The following is a 23,444-nucleotide window of genomic DNA, read 5'->3' on the forward strand; positions in this document are numbered from 1 at the left end:
AAATGGATTCAGGGATGGACAAAATGGTATTTCCTTTTCTGAAATCTGAAAACCGAAATTTTTCCCTATTACAATACTTCCTTCTGCTTCGAACAAGGAAGTAAAAATTAATTTATTTCATCAGCTTGAATTCCATCCGATGGAAAGAGTGGATACATTAAAGAATCGTTAGCCCTGAAAATGTTACTGTTAAACATTGCTATTTATTGTAAAAAAAATGTAATGAAAATATTACTTTATATGTAATATTTAGCCACTCCGATCTCAAATCCGAGCTTCGGCTTTTTCCTAGTTTGCCGATCCACTGTAATTAATAATGTATTTTAATAAAAACACATTTATATATATATATATATATATAGATATGAAAAAAAAGAAGAACACGAAAAACTGTCGTGGTATTACCGGTTCTGTAGTCAATAAGGCTGTAGCTTTATTACCTTTTAAGATGGGTATTCCAGGTTACAATTATTTCGGTCCGGGTACAAAATTAAATAAAAAATTAAAACGCGGTGATAAAGCGCAAATAAATCGGATGAAGCTTGTAAATTACGCGATACAGTTTATTCGAAAAATTCTGACAGTACAACAAGATCGACAACAGATAAATGCGATAAATCCGACAATGCGGCTCTCGCCACATTGACTCGCCGCTTGTGAGTGGCCAATTTTCCCCTTGATCTCTGTTCCAGGGTGGCCCGGTCTCTGCCCCCCCCCCCCCAAGAGCAGCGCAGTAAACATCAGGTGTTCATTTGACTTGACCTCCCAGCAGAGGCACAGCTCATCAGCCGCCAGGCGGAACCGAAACAGATATTGGTTCAAATTAACACGGTTGGTGAGCACCTGGCACCCGTTGCCCTTAAAAACGAGCTCGAGACATACCACCCCCCTAGATCCTGTATAAATTTATACAAGGAACTTCCCTTAGTCGTAGTGTCGCAATCCAGCTACCATGCATCCATCGCGAGGCTCTGCAGCCTATTCCACAGGCGGGAGATGGGCAACTGAAGGAAATTTAGATCCGATGTATTGTGATCACCGTTCCGCTCCGGTACTGGCCGGGCTCGAAACCGTATCCCAAATACCTCGGCCTCCCGACCTCTTCGTAATTTCCACATGGCTGCCCCAACTTTCACCACTAAATCGACTGTAGTAAAAAAACTGGCGTTCAAATAGAAAAAAAAGTAGCTCAATGTTTTTTGCTAAAATTTGGCTCCTGGGGTTTCAAATAAAAAAAAAAATCATGATTACACTAAATACTAAATTAAGAATTAGGGATGGTTATCGGTTAATAAAATAATAAAACAAATGATCGAGTTTAAAAGTTCTCTGTGATTAATAAAAATATATCAAATCATTTAATGACAACAGTAATAAAAAAATAATACTAATGATGTAGGATAAGGAATTAAATAGCATAAATTATCATCACTAAATATTACAAAAACGATAAGGAAAAAATCTGATAACTATCATTATTGAAAATAATCTCTACGAGCAAGTTTATGATGTTAGAATATATTGTTAAAAAAGAATATACAATATATATTTATTTTATAAATATTATACTTTGTTCTGTAAACGGTTTAAATTTATTTCAAATCAATAAGAAAGAAGATTCAGTATCGTACTTTGATATATTAACATATAAACCAAAAAATTCAAAAGAAAATAATATTCAAGTATTAAATAAAAATGTGGCTGATGAGGTAAACTGTAAAAATAGATATGTAAGTAATAATAATTTAATCCAATTCTACAATAAACTTAAATCATACTACAATATCAGATCTAATAAAACACTTAAGACTAACAGGTTACTGGATAACAAGGTATCTTTTTTTTTGCGACAGGACAGTATCAGCGGGTAGAAGTAACTGATATAACTATTTGTGAATATTTGCTAATTTTTACGATTTTCAGAAATATATTCTGCAGAATACCTCTTATTTGATACTTTTCAATGATGAACAATTTTTTTATCGTGTTGACAGAGCATCGATCTATACAGCCTCAATATTAACCTACTGTCAACATTGCTATAACCACTCTGATTTCAGAATGGTACTGCATAGTCTATTATGTAATTTTCTTAACGTTTTTTATTATATAGTTATTTTTACTTTCCTAGCTATATGTTTTACAGTATAGCTATGCAGAATTATGTATTTTTTTATCTCTGGGACTACTGTTAGATATTGCTTCAGAAGAGAAGAATGGCAATTTTGTATCATGTGAAAATGCCATCCCAATGTAATTGGGATTCGAACCTGGGACCTCTGGATGAAAGACAGAGACACTACCGCTCACCACATGGATGTTGGCATGCATGAGCCCCATCTAAACAAAAAATACGATTTTCACGTTGAAAAATTTCAGATGGATTAATGCACAGATGTACATACCGGTGTGTATGCAAGTATATTGTCCTAATAGGTATAAAATTTGATCCCATCTGAATACGAGTATTAATTTTAGTCGCATTCAGTCAAGGAGGCGAGAAGATACATTAGGATCCCATATCTTAAAATTTTACTCAGAGTAAATTTTTTTGTGTAATCTAACAATCTGAAATTATATTTGGTATATTTAATCTTATTCAAACCCCTAATGTTCCAATCGATTTTTTTTCTAAGTAGTAGTCTGTCAAGGGTGAAGTCCTCAACAGAAAGAGTTACAACGTTACCACCAGCTTTGCTTGTAAAGTTATGCAACTTTTTCAAGTTTTTTTCAGCTTTATTTTGTAGAAAAGAAAGACAAGATAATTTGCAATACAAAACATCAGATAACTAGCATAACTAATGTTCCCTAGCACTAGATTCCCTATTTAGTGCTAGTCGTTTCATTTCAGTATACCCCCTACATCCTACATCCAGGAGCCTTTCTGCCATTCAAATCTTTTAATGCTCTCTTAAGTTCAGATCTCGGTATTGTTTCTCCCTTTTCATTCTCTTCGACTTCCTCTTCTTCCTCTATAACACCATTTTCTAATTCATTTCCTCTGTATAACTCTTCAATATATTCCACTCACCTATTATCCTTTCCTTTCGTATTGTAAATCAGTGTACCACCTTTGTTTAACACAGTATTAGATTTTAATTTATATATCACAAAATTTTCCTTAACTTTCCTGTATGCTCCGTTTATTTTACCAATGATAATTTCTCTTTCCACTTCCGAACACTTTTCTTTAATCCTCCCTTCTTTCACTAGTTTGCACTTCCTGTTTATAGTATTTTCTAATTGTCGATAGTTCCTTTAACTTTCTTCATCACTAGCACTCTTATATTTTCTATGTTCATCCATCAGCTGCAATATAGCCTGACTTCCAAGGTTTTCTACTAGTTCTCTTTATTTCGCCTAAGTTCGCTTCTGCTGATTTAAGAATTTCCTTTTTAACATTCTCCCATTCTTCTTCTACATTTCCTACCTTATCTTTTTTACTCAGACCTCTTGGGATATCCGCCTCAAAAATCTTCTTTACCTCCTCTTCCTCAAGCTTCTCTAAATTCCACCGATTCATCGGCCACCTTTTCTTCAGGTTTTTAAACCCCAATCTACATTTCATTATCGCTAAATTATGGTCGCTATCAATGTCTACTCCAGGGTAAGTTTTGCAGTCAACGAGTTGATTTCTAAATCTTTGTTTAACCGTGAAATAATCTATCTGATTTTTTGCAGTATCACCTGGCTTTTTCCATGTATATATTCTTCCATTTTGATTTTTAAACTGGGTGTTGACAATTACTAAATTATAATTCGTGCAAAACTTAAAGTCGGTCCCCTCTTTCATTCCTTTTGTCCAGCCCGTAATCTCCCACTATATTTCCTTCCTTGCCTTTTCCGATGCTTGCATTCCAATTTCCAACTATTATTAAATTTTCATCTCCTTTTACATGTTTTATTACTTTGTCAATTTGTTTGTATACACACTCTACCTCATCATCATCATGGGCACTTGTAGGCATATAGATGTAACAATTGTTGTGAGCTTAGGTTTTTGTTTAATCCTTATTACAATGATTCTGTCACTATGCATTTGGAAATACTTTACTCTCTCCCCTATCTTCTTGTTCATTACGAAACCTACTCCTGCCTACCCTTTATTTGAAGCTGTATTAATTATTCTAACACCATCTGACCAAAAGTCGTTTTTCTCTTCCCACCGTACCTCGCTAATTCTACTACATATGCATTTAATCTATTCATTTTTCTCTTTAAATTTTCTAATCTACCAACCTTTTTTAGACTTCTAACATTCCACGTTCGGATTCCATGTTTATGGATTGATGACAAACTACTATGGGATAAAAATCCATGATAATAATTATTAATTAAATTGTAATAATAATTTAATTTAAATTATAATAAATTAATAATTTATTTTACAAATAATAATAGACCCACCCATTTACAACCACTTTTTTCCAACAAAAAAAGGGAATTTTCTTCCAGAGAAGTAGGAATTACTAACATGTATATATTAAAGCATTAATTAGGAAGCTTAGCTTTAGTTGAAAAGCACATAATCCCAGAATGAGCTTTTTGTACAACCATCAGATAGGACAGACCTTGAATAGACTGACACCACAGTTGCTCTTGCCAAACCGTAAAAATATCAATGGCTATCTAATCAAATTCCAAAGAACACCATTAAGAAAACTGGTTTTGCAATCCCTTTTTCAAAACCAAAATTCCCTTTTTGAAAAAGGGAAAAACAAGACAAACATTACATCCAACGTTTTAAAATTGCGTAAATGGTATCTTTAACCAGAATGAAAATATCACCTAAAATATATTGTTTTATCTTTATTTTATTAAATTATACATCAACATTCTGACATCCAATAACAGTTCCTGAGGTTAATGATTATTATTATTATAAAAAAAAAATGATAAAACAAATTTTCTTTTTCTCCAGATACTAGTCACATAAGAACAGAAACTTCTCAAGAGAAGTTCTTTAGGAGAAGCAGTGTAAACTTCCTTAAGGAAGAATCTTGATCATCCTCACAGCTATGTGAAATGAAAGAATTAAACTAAATTACTAATTGTTCAGCCAGTCCCTGAGCAAATGTACTCAGATGTACAATGTTCATTATTATCCATAGATCAATAGTTGTTATTGGATGTCAGCCTATTGTTGAATAAATAAAGTCATAATAAATAAATAAAAACATGAAACCCATATTTAATTCAGCTTAACCCTTTTAGGGAAATTTAAAAATGTGAAAATAGAGGTCATTTAGGAAAATTTGAAGTGTTTCATGAAGTGCTGCAGTTACTGACTTTGCTCTAATTCAAGGTCTAATATAAGACAATATAAAAGATATATATGTACAAAAATGAGAGAATACAACTTTCCTTTTAACATTCACTTGGTTTTAATGGAAATTTCTAAACTTAATTTTATTACTATTTTTGGCTAGTTACCTTAGGACCACAATAAATATCTTAATCATTTTTTCTCTTCTGACTTCCTTTCTTCTGAATATTTTTTTATTCTTTCTCTGTTTTCACTTTCTCTCTTCACTCCATCTGTAGTTAAATTTATTTTTTTTTCCTGGAAACCCTTGTTTTCTAAATTTATTTCTATTAAGATTATTTCTTTTGTGGTATTTAGTTCTCTCGAATCCTTTAAAGTTTCTTTATAAACATGGTTGTTTTTATTTTTTTTATCGACATAATTAAAAATTGTTTTAGTCAGTATTTTCTTCCATTCAGAAAAGACATCCAAAAACCAGTCTTCTTTTCCTTTTAACATCTGAAAGTCTAATTTATAAAGATTTTCATTTTTTCTAATTCTCTACTTATTCTCTTCAATTTTAACTGGTCCTGATATTTCTCTTAATATTTTCCTCTCTTTCTTCTCTAGGTCTTCAATTTCACCTATCTTATTCATACATAAACACTTAGAGGCATACAAATATTCAGGTCTAATTATTGTTGTATTATAATGCCTAATTTTTGTTTCTCTGAAATTGATTTTTTATTGCTTAAATACTTTAAGTGATATACAAGATCCATTTTACTAGCTCTAACTTTATTCGATTCCTTATCCAAAGCAATGGGTTTAATTATTTCACCAAGATGTTTAAATTTATTCACTTTATTACTTTTTCCACATTCAGTTTTTAAAGTCTTGGAGCTTTTTTAATATTTGTCATAAATTCAGTTTTTTGAAAAGAAATCAGTAAACCTGTTTTTTCAGCTAACATTTTTAAAAGATTATTTAAATTTCTGCAATTTTAATATACGGGGACAAAATTACCAATCATCTGCAAAGGCCAAACTGATTTTGAAATTCTTATCCTTACTTCCTAGTTTCACATTTTCTAATTTTTAAATTTCCATCTGCTTGTTCAATTCCCTAAATACTTTTTTCAAAACTATGTTAAACAGTAAATTATATTAACCATCACACTGTCTCATACCTGTTTTGATTTCCAAAGGTTCAGAGCTTAGTCCTTCAGAATTTATCTTTTTGAAAGTACTTGTTTCTTTTACTAAATGAAATGCTTTACAGTCTACTCCAAATTCTTCTAACATGTTGAACAAAACTTTTCTGTCTATTGAATCACATGGCTTTTTAAAATCCAAAAGTGATTACAACATCTTTAACCCTTTTGCAATAATCTCAAATAATTGATTTTTTAAACTTTTTTTGTTTTTTTTTTTTTAATATTACATAGATTAAATAATCCTGACAAATTTGTAGGGCTGTATCTTACTCTGGATAAGGTGTACTACTTCACCTGTCTCATTTCTATACTTTTAAATGGGGTAGAAATTCTAGTTTGAGTACTTTTAACAGAACTAACTTTTAACAAAGATTCCCAAAAATATTTAAAAAGTGTTAAGTATTAAATATTTTTAAAATGTTATATAAATTTATTATAGAAAAAATTTGCTGAAATGAAACATAATTTAGGAATACAAAAGAAATATTTTAAAATATTTATTTTTGTATAGGAATATTTTTGTTGGGTATAGGAATATGACTGTAAAACATGGACAATAGAAAACCTGGAAAGGTGAAAGAGAGGATTTTGAGATGTAGTGCTAGAGAAAAATGATACAAAAAGATACAAAAGTAAATAAGATTCTTTGTAAACATAGTTAGCTACTCGGAATGTACCTGGCAACATTTAATCATCTTCCCCACCTTATTTATCGTGTAAAAATAAATTAAAAAATTAATAAAAATTATTCATTATAACAAAATCAATAAAATATGTCTTGTATTTGTTGAGTTGTAATTAAAAAGATATATCTTCATAAAAATAAATTAAAGAATTAAGATATGATAGATCTGTTTACAACATTACAGCAAATAATGCTAAAAATAAAAAAAGATTTATTTATGGATTTCATGAATTATAATCAATTATAGTCTTCAGAATAAGATCTAAAAATTGATCTATTTCTTGAACTGACCAACAAAATTCTCTCGGCAACAGAAACATTTTTAACAAATTCAAACTTAATGGGATACATTTTTTATGCACAGACTTTATGAAAACATGTATATATTTCTGATGTACTAATCCTTTAAGCCAACCACAAGCAATTTAATCAGATAGTAGTTTTTTGTTGGAGCTATCATAATACTTTCTATCCAGTCTCTGAGCAAGATAGTTGGTCGGTTGCTGAAGAATCTTCTGAAGTAACAGTAGTTTGCACTTTTATGGTGGTTTATTGATTATGATGTAAAAGTACCATTAGGATCATCAGTTCATAAAATCTTGTATAGATCAGTACAGCCTAAAGCAAATTTGGCCATAATATTTCCATACAAAAATATACCATAATAATATATACCATACAATCAACAGGACAATACCCTTCGTTTTACTCTATTTCTTACCCTTAATATTCTTATTGCCTTACAAAAGGTAATAAAAAGTATTTTATGAATTTCTTTAACTGCTCATCCTGGATACTTTGAATCATTAAAATATTATATGTGTATTTAAATTCCAAACAAAAATTTACATTAGGCTACTAACACCCAAAAAACTAAATATTTTAATTGTTAAAAAAATAAATAAATAGAGAAATAAATTGAAAACATCATAATAATATGTTTCAGTGTAAACAAACTGAGGATTGCTGTACAAATTATCAGTGCGAAAAAATTGTGCTTAACATAAATAAAAGTGTTTGTGCTCCAAAAATGAAGAGAAAAGATGATAAAAGTTTAACTGGAAATAATAAGAATAGTAATTTGACTTGTTACATAAATAATAAATACTTAACTAAAAACAAAACTGATAAATTACATGAAAGATATGAAAAAGTTAATGAAATTAATAATAATAATAATAAATATCTAAGCAAAAATTTCTTTGATGGTGCAAAATCACAATTATCAGAACAAAAAGTTTATATTTTTACATGGAATAATGATACATTTTACTTGGACAAAAAAAATAATTCTGACAAATCCTACGAACTGGAAAAATATTTTAAAGTTAATTCTTCACAAATAGAATCGGTTAAAAATTTATATTCATTATTTTTAAAATATCAAATTAATTACATCAATTTAGATCATACAATTTATGAAAGCAATACATTAACATTCGATGAATATAATATTACAAATGAAAAAAATGTAATAAATCAAGACAAATATAGTGAAAGTATTCGATTAGAATTATACAAAATCATAAAGGAAAAAGGTTATGAAATGTTAAATGCATTTGTTAGCGCTCAAATTAAAATTAATGAAATATTAAACTACATTAGAAATAATAACAAAAGATTCAAGAGATCTCAAGTTGATCATATCGAAGCCATATTAAATTATATTAAAAAGGCGACCCGAGATTTAAATCATAAGCTTCACAAGACTGATTTCACATTCAAGCAATGTCTAAATAATATGAAGAGTTCATTAGATAACTTTGTAACAAAAAGAAATAGATTACACAAAGATTATTTTTTAACTGAAAAGAATGCTTTAAAAAAATTAGATAAAATGGAAAACGAAATTAAAGATACCATCGATAAAGAAATAGAAAATTTTAAATTAAAAGAAGTAGAGTCAAATAAAAACTCTCAGAAAAGAAGCGCATTTAAAACTAAAATGGAGAATGCTTTAAAAAAATTAAAAAATTTAATTTTACGATTTTATAAAAGAACAAGGGATGCTCTGGAAAGATATCGAAACACACTAGCTGGCGTCGATTTAGATGCGACTTCAAAGAAAGGTTTATTAGATGCCCTGTCCCGTATTTATTAAATTATAATAAAATATGAGAGCTGAAATATTAAATATATAATAATCTAATAGCACGAAGAAACTGTATCTTTGTTTGCAGCAAAATCTTTAATTGTATTGCAAGAATTATGCTGCTACAATTAAAAAAAGTGAGACTGGACAAAATTGATACAAACTAGAAAATGTCATAAGTTTGAACTGTATAATTCAGTCTTAAATTTACAAAAGATAAATTAATTTGACATAATGTAATAACTAATGACTTAAATGTTTTTGTATAAATGTTGATTAAAATTTTATTAAAGTAATTCAGAGTAAACAATTATTTATCTGTTAATTATATTGAAAATTAATTTACTACTAATTGCATCCTAATTTGTTCAACTAAAAAAAAATCTCCATTTTCAAAAGAAACAGTAAGACTAACAGAAAAATGGTCCTCTTTCTTTTTTAAATGTAAAGGAAAACAAAAGCACTAAAGAAAATTATCATTATTATTCCTTATAATATAACTAAAAAAAATCATATTTTGGCTTGTCATGATAGCTGTTGACAGATCTCATTGCTGCCTGACATAATATTCATACACTTGCTGCTACATTTCCAGATGCTTTTAAAATTTTGCTTTTCTTTAATGAAAATAGAAACACAAAGTCAAATAATATTATAAAAATTTTTTTAAATAGTCAGAAAATTTTATCACTGCAGGCATTAAAAATTCTTAAATAATGAGCTCTCTTTAAACTGCAGATCATCTTTGAATAGTAAATGATAAAGATTGGTGGTACTTCCTATAAAATAAATAACCATAATTAAATTACAGTAAATTTTGCTAACTTAATTCTATAACAGTACAAATAGGTTTAGTAATTGTGTATTTGTGCTGTTATATCGCCAAATAACTGTGAGAAGGGAAGCTGAGTAATAATCTTAATATATGTCAAAATTCATGTCTCATTCCCATAATAAGATAAAATAAAATATAACTATATTGTATTTCAGCCTGTAGTTACTAAAAGAATAAATAAATAATTCTATTTTATTAAACTGAATTATAGCCAGTAATAATAATAATGAGCAAATAAATTATAAAATACGAAAAATACAAGTACTAAAATTGTTGAAACGTTTAAACAACATATCAAATTGTAAGGATTTTTCAAAATTGACTTCCAATTGGCTGCTGAAAATAAACAGACTGCCATAGCGAGACAGCGCATGTCCAATAACCACCAACAATCCATAATTTTATTTCACACCCACTATCCTCTTACTCTTTGTGCTGATAAAGCAGCATTTGACGAAAATCTGCTATATTCTGAACAGCTAGTAGGGAGTTACTAATTAGTGGTATGACATCTACGATAAAATTTATAATTGTAAACATAGTGATAAATACAAATCATCATTGTTGTGATAGTGATGAGTTATGTGTACAGAATTGTTACTGAGTGACGATGATGTGAGGAATTGGTGCTAGAAATTTAGATAGAAACACACAGAAGGACACTCTTCTCCAGACATAGCATTATAGTTCCATTCTATACTTTGTACAAAGGGTTTACTTAGGCAGTTTAAAAAGGAAATTTCTAACAACTATCCACCAACCTAGACTTGAGTCAAGGTTATTAAGATGCAAGATGAATTTCCGGCCACCAGTGCTTTGAAACTAATAAAGAGCTCTCCAGGTAGGATTAATAACTGACAGATACCTTGGAAAAGAAGTTTTTCAATAAGAGTGAATAAAAGCTGGTATTGTGATATGAAAAGTGGCTGAATGTATGCAGGCGATATCTTTAATAATTTTGTATTAAAAGTAGTAAAATAATGTTAAAACTGTTTGTTTTGATAATATTTTTCATCACACAATTATAAACCAGTTAAAGAAATAAAAATAACCTGTACCTGCAGCAAGTTGTATTAGTTAAGGAATGACTGGTGGTCATTAGTCTCCAAAGGATCCCTACCAGTGTACCCCCTCCCAGAATACTGATTTTTTAATTTTTACACTACTTCCTCTAATGTAATTAATTTCCTTTCCCAAATTCTTGTCCTTCTTTCCTTACCCTTCTTTACTGGAAGATAATGTGAAAGCACTGCTCGATTCAAAAAACTGACACTAAAATTCCTTTCGTGAAGCAATCCTTGGATTTGTTTTTCAACTAGAGGGAATGTTACACAACAATCCATAATGGCAGTAGTGTACCTAGTTCCTCCTAATCTCAACAATATGATGAAATACAATATAGATTATCTTTCAACATTTTTTTGTAGTCCTTTTGTACTCACAATCTGAGATATATTATCTTAAATCATTAATGTAGCAAATGCCACTGTAAATTGAAAAAAAAAACACAGATAACAAATATCAAAATGTGCAATAAATCAGAGGACAAATGGGATTCTTGAAAGTTTAAAAATTAACATCGGCAGCAAGTTTTGACATAACAAACATAAGTGTAGAAAAAAAATCATGTAATAAAAAAAGATAGACCAAGTTGTATGGAGTCATGCATATTAAATATAAAAATACAAGGGATATCTCTAAAGTAAAGACTGGTGGGAAATTTGTTTCCTTAAGGTTGGCGAACCTGGTATCGTTCACGGTCACGCTAGTAATGTATTGTTACCTCGTATATGTCTAATTTAATATCAGCGGGCGATAACGTAGCAACGATGTGACAGGGGCTCACAGTATACGGACGCGCGGGTACAAGCATCACTCCCACTATAGCGGCGCTGCAGCCTCACCACTCTCAAGCTCCAGTAAAAAGGCGTGCACGAGAGTGAATCGGCAATTCATCGTCGACCACCACCTGGAGAAGACCAATAAGAAGAAGGCAGAAGAAGATCCATGTAGTATCTTTGATTACGTGTGAGTTATTATGTTACAAAATGAACAGGAAAATCGATGTTGCTGCAGACTGTGAAATACATGTAGTCGTATGTTTTTTAAACCACCAAAATGTTAAGCCACTGAAATTCATTCGTTGGTTGCAGTGTACGGTGATAATGTAATGAATGAAAGAAATGTCCGAAAATGGGAGTGAAAGGTTTAGAAATAACAGAATTAATGTACATGAAGAATGTTCGGGGAGGACCTCGATAATCACGAGGACTTGCTGAAATGTATCAATGATGAAATCATTAAAGATTGTCGCTCAATGATTTCCGACCTGACCCTTCTTTTTCCTGATCTTTCAAAGCTGTTATTGGTCACATTGTTCATGACCATTTAGGCTTCAGAAAGATTTGTGCAAATTGGGTGTTGTCTTAATGGGATGTCACAAAAAAATCTGAATAAGATCAGCTTTGGAATTTTTGATGTGCTACACAGAAAAAGGTGGTGAGTCCCTTAATTCGATTGTTACCGGCAATGAAACATGGATTTCGTATTACACACCAGAGAGAAATAAGCAGTCAAGTGAGTGGCACCATCCTCAATCACCAACCAGGCACAAAGGTCAAGCCACAGCCATTTGGACGCAAACTGAAGGCACAGTCTTTTGGAATCAGTTTCGCATATTGCTGATTTCATGCTACGTGGAACGACTATAAATGCTGAAGCCCACTGTGAAACTCTACATAAGTTATGGTGTGCCATTCAAAATCGGCAACGTGGGCGGCTGACTGATGGCGTCATCCTGCTGCACAATAATGTATGTTCACATGTTGTGGGTTCGACATGTGATTTACTGAGAACATTTGGATGGGAAATTTATAATCACCCACCATACAGTTCAAACTTAGCTCCTTCTGAATACAATTTGTTTGGGAAATTGAAAGAGTTTTTGAGTGGTAAGCAATTCGCTGGTGACAATGAAAAATGCTGTTAATCAGTGGCTAAATAGACTGGTGGCAGAAAAATGTGACGTGCGTACATTGAAGCTGGTGTATTGCTACAATAAACGTCTTAATCATGTGACGATTATATAAAGAAATAGTGTAAGGTATGTAGTTTGAGAGAAATAAAAAAATATTTATAAAGTTTCCAGAATCACCTTTTTTACAATGAAATGATCTTTACTTTAGAGATAACTTCTGGTGTGTGTATATATATATATATATATACACACACAAGAATTTTACTATATATATATATATAGTAAAATAAATTCTTTTTTTATCCATATATTTCTCTGTACCAGTTAATACCAAAAGCATAAAGAAAATTCAGCACAATCCACCAAAGTACAGAATCAATAAGATCTCTTATCTTTTCTTATTTTATAATAATAATAATTTTCTTCTTTTTTATAAATCAAAAGTGCTTTCGAGGAATTTCCTCATCAGTTGATTAAAATTGAAATTTGATTACACATTAAAACATTAATAAAATATTTAACATAATATTATTCCATACATGACATAATATATGTAATCAAAAAATTAAATCTTTTCTAAAAACATTAAAAATTTTTTATACATCTTTGTGGCCAGCCACTAAATACAGTACTGTACTAATATGATATAGCTTTTACCTAATATTAACAAAAGTGCTGCTATCTATAGCAGCTTTGATAAGAGTATCATTATCAAATTCTGTTTGCAGATTGATTAAGCTGAATTTCTGTCTATATTTATATACACAATATTTTTCTAAATTGTCTGCATTTTTTATTAGTATTTTCTTTTGTGACTTCAATTATTTTTCCAAATTAGTTTCTAAGTCAGTAATAGAATGTTTATTCACTTCTAGATAGTCGGCAACATTAGAAAAACCCAATCTTTTGTTTATATAATATCTGAAATGTTCTGTAAATCTTACTTTAAAAGATCTATTAGTCTTCCCAATAAAAATTTCATCACAATCATTACATTTTATTTTATAAATGCCACAAAAACTATTAAAATCATTATTATTGTTTAGTTTTTTAAATGTCTTATTATGTGGTTGTAGGGTTTATATGATAGTTTATATTTTTCATCATAATAAACATTAATTAAATTTTCAATAATATTATTAGTATAATAGTATTTTATATGGATATTATCAAAACTGTGTGTTTTATTTGTAGGCTTCAATGTCGTATCGTTTTTAGATTATAAATTTGGTTTTTTTATAAACATTATTAATTAATGATGCTTTATATCCACCTTTTACTACAATACTCTTTATAGTAAACACACGCGCGCGCGCTCACACACACACACACACAGAGAGAGGGGTGAGCGAGAGAGAGTGATTGAGAGGGGGGAGTGAGCGAGAGGAGAGTGAGTGAGAGGGGGGGGAATGATATGTTACATTCATTTCAATAAGAAAGAGAGACATGAAATCACTTCAGACTTAACTTCCCTTTGTGTCTGACATGGGATCCTATTTTGAGAATGAATGTGTCATTTTATAGACTGCACTTGCCAGGTTGCTTAAGAATGTTACAGTTAAGGAACCTATCCAACATATATTTAGTTCCTGAAATCAATTTAGGAATTTGATTTAACAAATTTTTGAAGACAACAATCTGAGCCAATAAATTAAATTTTGATTTGGCCTTTAGTATTTATTCTTACTTATGGGTCTTTAAATTTCGAAGATTTTCCAGTTGTTGTGGGATCATCTGTTTGTAAGGGAACAGTTTACCAATTATTTACAGCCAATTTTAAGAGAAGAACTGCTTGTTTGTATATAATAAATAAATATTAACAATCTTTAATAATTGATATTTAATTAAAATTGATTTACATTTTTAATTTAGTTATTCATTAAAGAACACTAATTATAAAAATATATTTTCTTTTTTTTCAGGGTAAAAATGTACTACCAGATACTTATAATAATTTATGGCAAATAATAACACCAAGTTTTGTAAAACATTACAGTAATCCAGTAAAATACAACAAATCACTGAATCGGGAAAAGGAAGACAAACTAAACAATAGCAATAAACCAACAGACATCTCTTTATTTATAAAACATCCAAAATTATTGGTAGTAACTAATAATGAATTATTTTTGTCTCAAGCACAATTGCTATTAAATAAACCTAAATATAATAATACGACATTATATGAAGTTAAATGTAAAATTTTATACAAAATTAGTAAATATTTTTATTACAATTGTATTAAAAATAGTATATTAAAATTGAGCAGTTTTAATAAAACTGAATTTGAAAAATTTAAATCTATTTCAGATACAAAACACAAACTTTTACAATTGAAATATGTGAAAAATGAAACAATCAATCGAATTGGATACGATTTAATTGAAGATACTAAGTATTTAATGGAAAGATGGAAACTAATGAAAATAAATGATATTAATTCAATAACCAAGCGACAGAAAATAAAACTTAATAATATACAACAAAAATCTAATTTTAAAGAAAATTTAATGAATTTTTTTATTAAAAACACGTTTAATATTTTCAACTCAAAAAATTACATCGCTTATAAATTTGAACTAAACCCAGAGAATAAATTTAAAATAATAGATAACAAACTCAAAGTTTCTACGTCAAAACATTCATTAACAAATTATACAAAAATGAATAATTTCTTAGAAAAAATTATGAATTTACATTTTTCCCAAAAAGGAAACCAATTAACAGTTAATGTATATAACAATTCCAGTGCCAGTAGGAAAAACATGTATAATGAAACTATGCATGTTAGAGGAAAAAACTATTATGAATGGCCCTTAAATGTAGCGGCTGGTGATAACAGTAAAAATAAAAAAATAAATTATTTTGATGTAGATAAAAAAAATAAATTCAACTTTACTGAAAATAATATATTCAATTATGTCAATGATCAAAATAAAATAAATCCTACATCGGTTAAAAATTTAGTGAAAATGGAATTATTATTAAATGACAGCATCAATGATTACGAATCAAATTATAACATGATCAGACATAAAAGAGTAAAACGATCAGATAAAAGAAGTGTTCGAATGATGTTAAGTTTTTTAAGAAATGCTGTTAGAGATTTAAAATTTAAAATAAATATGATGCAACACTCATTTTCTGATTGTATATTTTTAATAGAAGAAAATTTTGAACTATTTTTAACCAGAAAAGAAGATATACCAACAAAAAAGATTTTTAAGCATAACAAATCTACTTTAGAAAGATTAGAAAAAACAGAAAAAAGGATTAAAGTAAAACTTAAAGAAGAGGTAAATGCAGTTCGAGAAAAATCAAAAGATTTAATGGAATATGAAGAACAGGTTAATAAATCTAATCACGAAATTATCGTAAACGAGTTAAAAAATTTGGTAATTGGTTTTTATCAAGACGTAACACCTGTACTGCGTCAACATATGAAAAGTCTAGGATAACAAAAAGCTATTAATATAATTCATTATATTTTTTTTTATATTCAAACAAAAAAATAAATAAGATATTTTTCAAAAAATCAGTTTAAACTTGCATTTTCACAGTCATAGTAATAACATAATATAATAAAGGATGTTGCAAAATGCACTAATAATTTGGATACAAAGCCCCCTGGTATTTACCCTTTGTTGGGACAATATCAATTAAAATTTTAACATTGACAGTGGATTTGGGAAATTTTTATTATTATTATTATTATTCTTACAACTTAAATAGGTTGTAGGATGTTTTAGATATTTTGTTTTTAAGCAAATATATAAAATGTTTTCTTATTTGGTAATTGTTAATCTGAGCTTAAAATCTTGAAGGAAAAAAGTAATATAAATTATTTTAAATGTGTTTAATAAATATTTAAATGCATACTTCAAATATACCTAAATGAATAGTTTTATTAACTAATCAAATAATTTCTTTTAGGCCTAATTTTACGGTCAAGTGAATTAAATAAGTAGTTTCTAATTAGATTATTATTTTTTGTCACCTGAACATTCTTCAATTTCTGCAATGTAAATTCATTTCCTAGACACTATATCCTTTTCACTGATGAATATGAACATTTTTAAATCATTGTAAGTAAAACTTTTTCTATATCATCGCTGTTTGATCATTAACTCTCTATTGATTCGTCACTAGTGGTACACAATCATGAAAACCATACATGTCAGTAAATTTAGCATCTCATTTGCAACTGTAATTATTCTGAGTCGTAGCATTAAACAGATTCATCTTCATAACGATCACATCAATTACATTACAGGTAATAATATTCTATAACTAGAATTCAATAAGACTGGAGCTTAAGTTTCTTTACACCAACTGAATGACCAGATTTAAGAATATTTTGTGTTCTTGCCATTCATATAGTGATAGTCACTGTACTTCCTTCCATTGTGTCTTGATATCTTCATCTTTTCTAAAATGGGAAAGATTATTTTTTCTTTCAGTTTCCACAACGTGTCTTTTTCAGTAGTATCAGAATCATCTGTTCAATATTCAGCAACATTACACAATCAGTGTTACTGTGATCAGCAAAATCCTCATCTGGCCCACACTTTCTTCACGTAATAAATGATAAACTTGGATTGTAATCTTACTTGGGTCTTTAAAATAAAATTTATAGTCATTTTATAAGAAATAAAAAAATAACACTTCAGAAAAGATGTCATGCAGTTGGACACAATGGATCTGTTGAGATTTAATTAATAATTATTGATACAGAACATTATCCCAACATTAACAGATTAACACTGATATGCACAGGTAAGGAGCAATGAAGGCTTGCTAAAGATCGGTTCCTTGTTTCTTCACCAAAAAATTACAGGCAAAAAAAAGTATCAGTCAGATGGATTATGCCCAATGGAGTGTTAACATAAAGAATAAGTAAGCTGTATGAGGAGCATTTGGTGATTTTTCAGAACAACTATGAACTACAATTATTTTTGCTTTTTTTTTATTTATATTCTTTTTTTCCCAAATATACATATTCCAGCAATATTCAAGATTTTTTTGCTACTGTCAGAAAAGTACAATTTATCAAAACTCAAAAATATGATTTTTTTTCACGAGTTGCTTAATCGTTTAATACCAGTTTTATTCCAGTAAGCCATTTTTTGTTTATTTTGCGACACAGGAAATAATCATACAATATTAAATCTGATGAATATCTGAGTATGGAAGCAATTCATAGTATAATTCATGCAACTTTTGGGTGAGCATATGTTGATATGTGGTCTGGTATGTTGCCATGATAAAGCACTCTTTTCTTTGAAAGATGCAGTCCTTTTTTCTTGATTTTATAGTTTATTTGATTATAAATTTAAGTTAAATGGAGCATGATATTCCACTGTGATAGTAAGTAATTTTTCAGGATGATCAATTAATATTATGACTTGCACATCCAAAAAAGTACTAACCGACAAACTTTTCAGTTGATGCAACAACTGTTGCCGGCATTGAAGCATTTCCACCATCATCTAATTTTTCGCAGAGTTTTTTCTACATGGTTACTAATCTATGTTTTATCAAAAGTAATGATCAGACAAAAATTCATTTGCTTTATAAAAAAAACATGAATTTGTAATATTACTCTCAACTTCAATTGCAATTTCAAATTTTTAGTACAAATTGCACTTGCATTCCTTTACAAATGTATTAGATACATGCAGTGGTTCACAGAAATGCAGCCATTAGATGTACTGAAGCTAATCGGCTATTGATTACGGGAATTTTCCTATGAAAATATGGTCTCTGAGCTACATAATATCTACTAATCAAAGATATTTCTCAAGTTAGTAAAAAGTGACTACTGTATTAAAATCATTATTTTTATTGCAGTTTTCAACAGTTTGAAATGACAAATCATAGGAAACGAATGATAATAAACAAAGAAGGGCAAAAAGAATCAAAAAAGATAAGTAAGGAAATTATGAGACATAAAAAAAATGTCTTTGCCTTCACCCATTTAATATAGGATCTGACAAGACACAACACAAAAGTAACCTTTCTAAGAGTTAATGACTTACATAAAAAAAATATTCTACTTAGAGTAATATTTTGAGGTACGAAATCCATGGTGACCATATCTTACCATTGTCTTGACCAATTGTAACCAAAATTAAATGGTATCAGTGCCTTGTGTACAGAAATCATTATGTCAAATTTTATCCGAATCGGCCTATCCAGTCTGGAGACATAAAAAACAGGCTGACATACACAGACACATAAATACATACTTTAGGAATTTTTCAGTGTTAAAATTGTGTTTGTTTGATTAGAGGAGGACATGAAACGTAAAGATTTGCAAAAGCCTTGATAACCAAAATTTGACCCGATTAGCATTCTTTCCCTTATATAGTGTATTATATAGCATACAGTATACTATGTAGAAGGAAAAGTAAAAATTATATCGTATTTTAAATATAGACCAATGTTTCATAAAAAAAAGACAGGCCTCAGTTGTTATTAATATGCTACTAAAAAATTAAAAACTAGTCACTGTTTACAAAGTGTCCTACAAACACGTTTAGAATATTGTTTTTTTTAAATCTATCAGTTACCATATATTGGTTTTTTTCTTTTCACAGACTAAATATTTTTTTTTCAATTAATAGCATATCTGAAAAAAATATAATGAGAATTACTTAAATATGAAAATGCAACTTATCTGTTAGGTGTTTGTCATTCAGATTTACAAGAATCTTGCTTATATGATAGAAAATGGTGAGAACAGTATTTAGTACAAATTAATTTATTTTATTTTTTGTAATTAAAGAAATTAAATAAATTTTTATTATCAATAATAACAGTAGTTATGTATTATTGCTTTCACTAATTGTAATAAAGCAATGTCTTCAGTTACAAATGAATTTCATTTCAGTTTATACTTTTTTTCCATACACAATGCTAAAGTCACCTTTCATTTTCATCACTTTCCTACCAAGTGTACAACTTAAAACCAAACCTGAACCTCTTAGGGAAAGCCTTATGACAATCCTGGTCGCCACACCACCTCCTCCATTCGTAACCCTGATGGGCTTTCTTGGAGATTGTCTTTTAGACCTTATAAACTTGATAACAATAAAGTTATCAGTTTGGTCTCTGTCAGTATGCAACTGATGTAAATGCCTCAGCAGACATTTCCTCAATGTATTTACACAACCTAGCTAATAGTTATTTGGACTCTTCCAATCACACCTACCATAACTTACAACCCTCAACTATCAAATTAAACAATTCACAAAAGGTTTTACACAAAAACTCTTTCTATATCTAACTTCAATCAGATTATGCACTCAGATCATTTACTTGATTGAATCTTAACACCCAAAATACTATCCTCATACCAACAAAATATTTGTTGATTGCAACATCTCGATTCCTCCCCGAGGGGAGAAGATCCCGCTTCATAGCGTGTCTGGTCGCTACACCACCCCCTACATTCCTTGCCAGTTGTGGCTTTAATGGAGGTGTTGATTGCAACAATGACAATTTTATCCTACAATTCAATTTATTCAAAGTCCTCTTGATTTATTTAAAAATCAAGAAAGAGATTCACAAATTTAATAAGTCTCTAATGAAAACATATCCTATCTCTCTCTGCCCTGGTTTACTTTTAGGAATGAGGTCAATCCCTACACCCATCCGCATCGCAGCTCCAAGTTCTCCACACATCCACCTCATCCTAACAGCAAATATCTCAGCTAACCGGGGCTCAATGCCAAAATGCCTATCATGGTGAAGTAAGCACCCAGGCGGACCCCTAGCTACCTGGGATGCTACTTTTCTATCTGTACATATATAACAGCATCAGACCCCTCAGCCATCCTCCACAGGGCTAAGAATCTAAGAAAACTAGCAACTATGTTCCATTCCCTTTCGATTTTCCAAATAACTTGCACATCAAAATCAGAATTGATCCTTTCAAGCTCTCTAGCTATTTTGGTATGTTCACTTTCATACCTGTGACATGGCACACATCATCAATGGGCCTACACTCTGGACACAAGCCTGACTTAATCAAACCAAATCTGGCTAACCTATCACAAAAAGCATCACGTCCAAAAACAGTCTGTGTAATATGCCAAATGGGGGAAATACACCTAACTATCTGCATATTTTAAAACCGAACCATCCTGAATCCATAGGGGAAGACACCCGCTTTGTGATGATCCCGGTTGCCACATCACTACTCTGTTCCTAGCCCTGATGGGCTTTACCAGAAGTCATCTTTTAGACCCTCAACACCTGATTACATATTTCAGTCATCAATATGGCCTCTATCAGGATGGCATCGATGCAAATGCTTCAAAAGACATTTCAATCGGTGTTAAAACTCAACAACTAAAAAAAGGTATTTTAAAATTCATCTAAACCGAATCAGAAAACTGAAAACCAATAAAAATTATAAATTGGGCTATTACAAAATATTAATTGCATACCCTCAAAAATTGTTCGTAACATTGCAATTTTGACCTACCATATCAAAGCAATCAAAATTACCAATCAACCCATGACACGCCAAACAACAATCAGGCACAATTGCCGAATGTGCCTACTCCGGCGGAAAGCATCCAAACGATTCCCTAGCCACCCAGGCTATCCAATTCTACACTAAACACTCTCTGCAGTGCTTTTGAGTACCAAAAACTGTAAATATTTTTTTCAACAATGCGCCACTCATCTCTAACTTTCCTATTAGCCTACAGATCCAGACTCAAGCCAATACCCTCAAGCTCCCAGACCACCTGTGTATGCCTAAACTCATATTCTGAACAGACATACATGCATCATCCGATACTAAGCATTCAAGACACTGACTCAAATCAGTCAAACCAAATCAAGCCAGCCAGTTCCGAAAGGAACTGATTCCTTTCGGATCAGTTCCGAAAGGAACTGGCTCATTTGTCCCAACATATTGAGGCGATTCTCAACACCCTTATATCTGGAAAGGTACTGTGCATATACCGCCCATCTACCGTCTCATCCGAGCTGTCCTACTAATTCCAAAACCTTCCTCCTCTATTTCCCAAATTCGCTGTGCAGTCAGTTCACCCGACTTCTTCACAGCGTAATGTAACTGATGTTTTGACGCAAGGACGTCAATTGGTTTAACACCCACAATAACTAGAACTACCTCATGTGAATTACTCCCATAGTCCCCCATCACAGTAAGTAACAGGAGATGCTAAGTCCTCAACAAAATATTGCTGTAGCTTTTATATCTCATTATGTTTGTCCAAATAACTGCTGCATAAAGTATAATGCCTCGCATACACCTGTATACAAAATTTTCATTGTTTTAAAATATAGACCCAATCAGGATGGACCACTCTATGAATGCCGAAGAAGGCATAACACACCTTCTGAAAGTGCTCCTTGAATCTAAAATTCTCATCAAGAAGTACACCCAAATACCTTGCAACAAGACATAACAAATAGGATGTCTGGTGACAGTGAAACACAGGCTTGCTGCGTAAGCAGCCAAACGGCCCTTCAGCAGCATCATGATGCCACAACCCAAAGTAGAGGGCCCAGCATAACTGCCTTGGGGATACCCCTTGGACAAGTGATCGACTAGCCCGTGCCCATATGCACACCATTTCCTGGGTACCCAGATCTCCAGTTGTAACCACAGACAAAATGGAGAAAAAATGCAAAACCACAACCAATTTAACAGCAGTACATCACAGGACTTCAGCCACCCAGAGCGACCAGCGATGCCCTAATACAGCAGCAACAACATATCGCCAGCCAATCCAACCACTGCCCAGTGGGGACCACAAGGAAGGCGCCCTCAACACCACTGAAGGTAAGGAAAAATTTCCCAGTGGACAACTCCCTCTGGAATCAGAGAGCAGCTGACCAGCACCATTTAAGCAGAAGCCAAAAGGTCACACTCAACAAACAGAACTGCTATGCCCTCAAAAACCCCACATTCCTCACCAGTGCAGTCAAAACACCACCCCCAACACACAGTTCCACACAAACAGATTCAACAACACCCTAATATACAACATGTAACATCCTCCCACTCAATCCCCAATCCCTCTTCACAACACCCATAATTTTACTGAATTCCCTTTGCACTTGAGAATACACATACCCAACATTCTCCCAACACCATAGTCAAATATTTGATCTCCTTCACATACCGCAAGGGGTAGCCACACCAACACATACCCCTCAAACTCATTAAAAAAACATTTACCCACAGAAAAAGACAATTTTCATTCATTCACCCTATCACTCACACGCTCCAGCAACACATTAGCTTTCTCCTCCACTATCATCCTTGACTTTCTACTCAAAAACACAAAATTGTCTGCATAAGCCACACGAGAAACACCCTCACCAAAATCCAATCACAACAACCTATCAAA

General features: G+C 31.0%; 1 protein-coding gene across 2 annotated transcripts; it reads left to right on the forward strand.

The window, feature by feature from the left end:
* Positions 1-1,492: 1,492 nt before the first annotated feature.
* Positions 1,493-16,770, forward strand: LOC142325627 (uncharacterized). 2 transcript variants are annotated; one of them, XM_075367621.1, is made up of 2 exons: positions 1,493-1,730; positions 14,973-16,770. In XM_075367621.1, the coding sequence occupies exons 1-2, from the start codon at positions 1,506-1,508 to the stop codon at positions 16,506-16,508; spliced, it is 1,761 nt and encodes a 586-aa protein (XP_075223736.1). In that variant the 5' UTR covers positions 1,493-1,505; the 3' UTR covers positions 16,509-16,770. The 2 variants fall into 2 exon arrangements, with proteins under 2 accessions (XP_075223736.1, XP_075223737.1); XM_075367622.1 differs by lacking the exon at positions 14,973-16,770 and adding an exon at positions 8,093-9,534.
* Positions 16,771-23,444: the final 6,674 nt, after the last annotated feature.

Source organism: Lycorma delicatula, chromosome 5 (genome assembly GCF_047948215.1).
Source record: "Lycorma delicatula isolate Av1 chromosome 5, ASM4794821v1, whole genome shotgun sequence".
Taxonomy (NCBI): domain Eukaryota; kingdom Metazoa; phylum Arthropoda; class Insecta; order Hemiptera; family Fulgoridae; genus Lycorma; species Lycorma delicatula.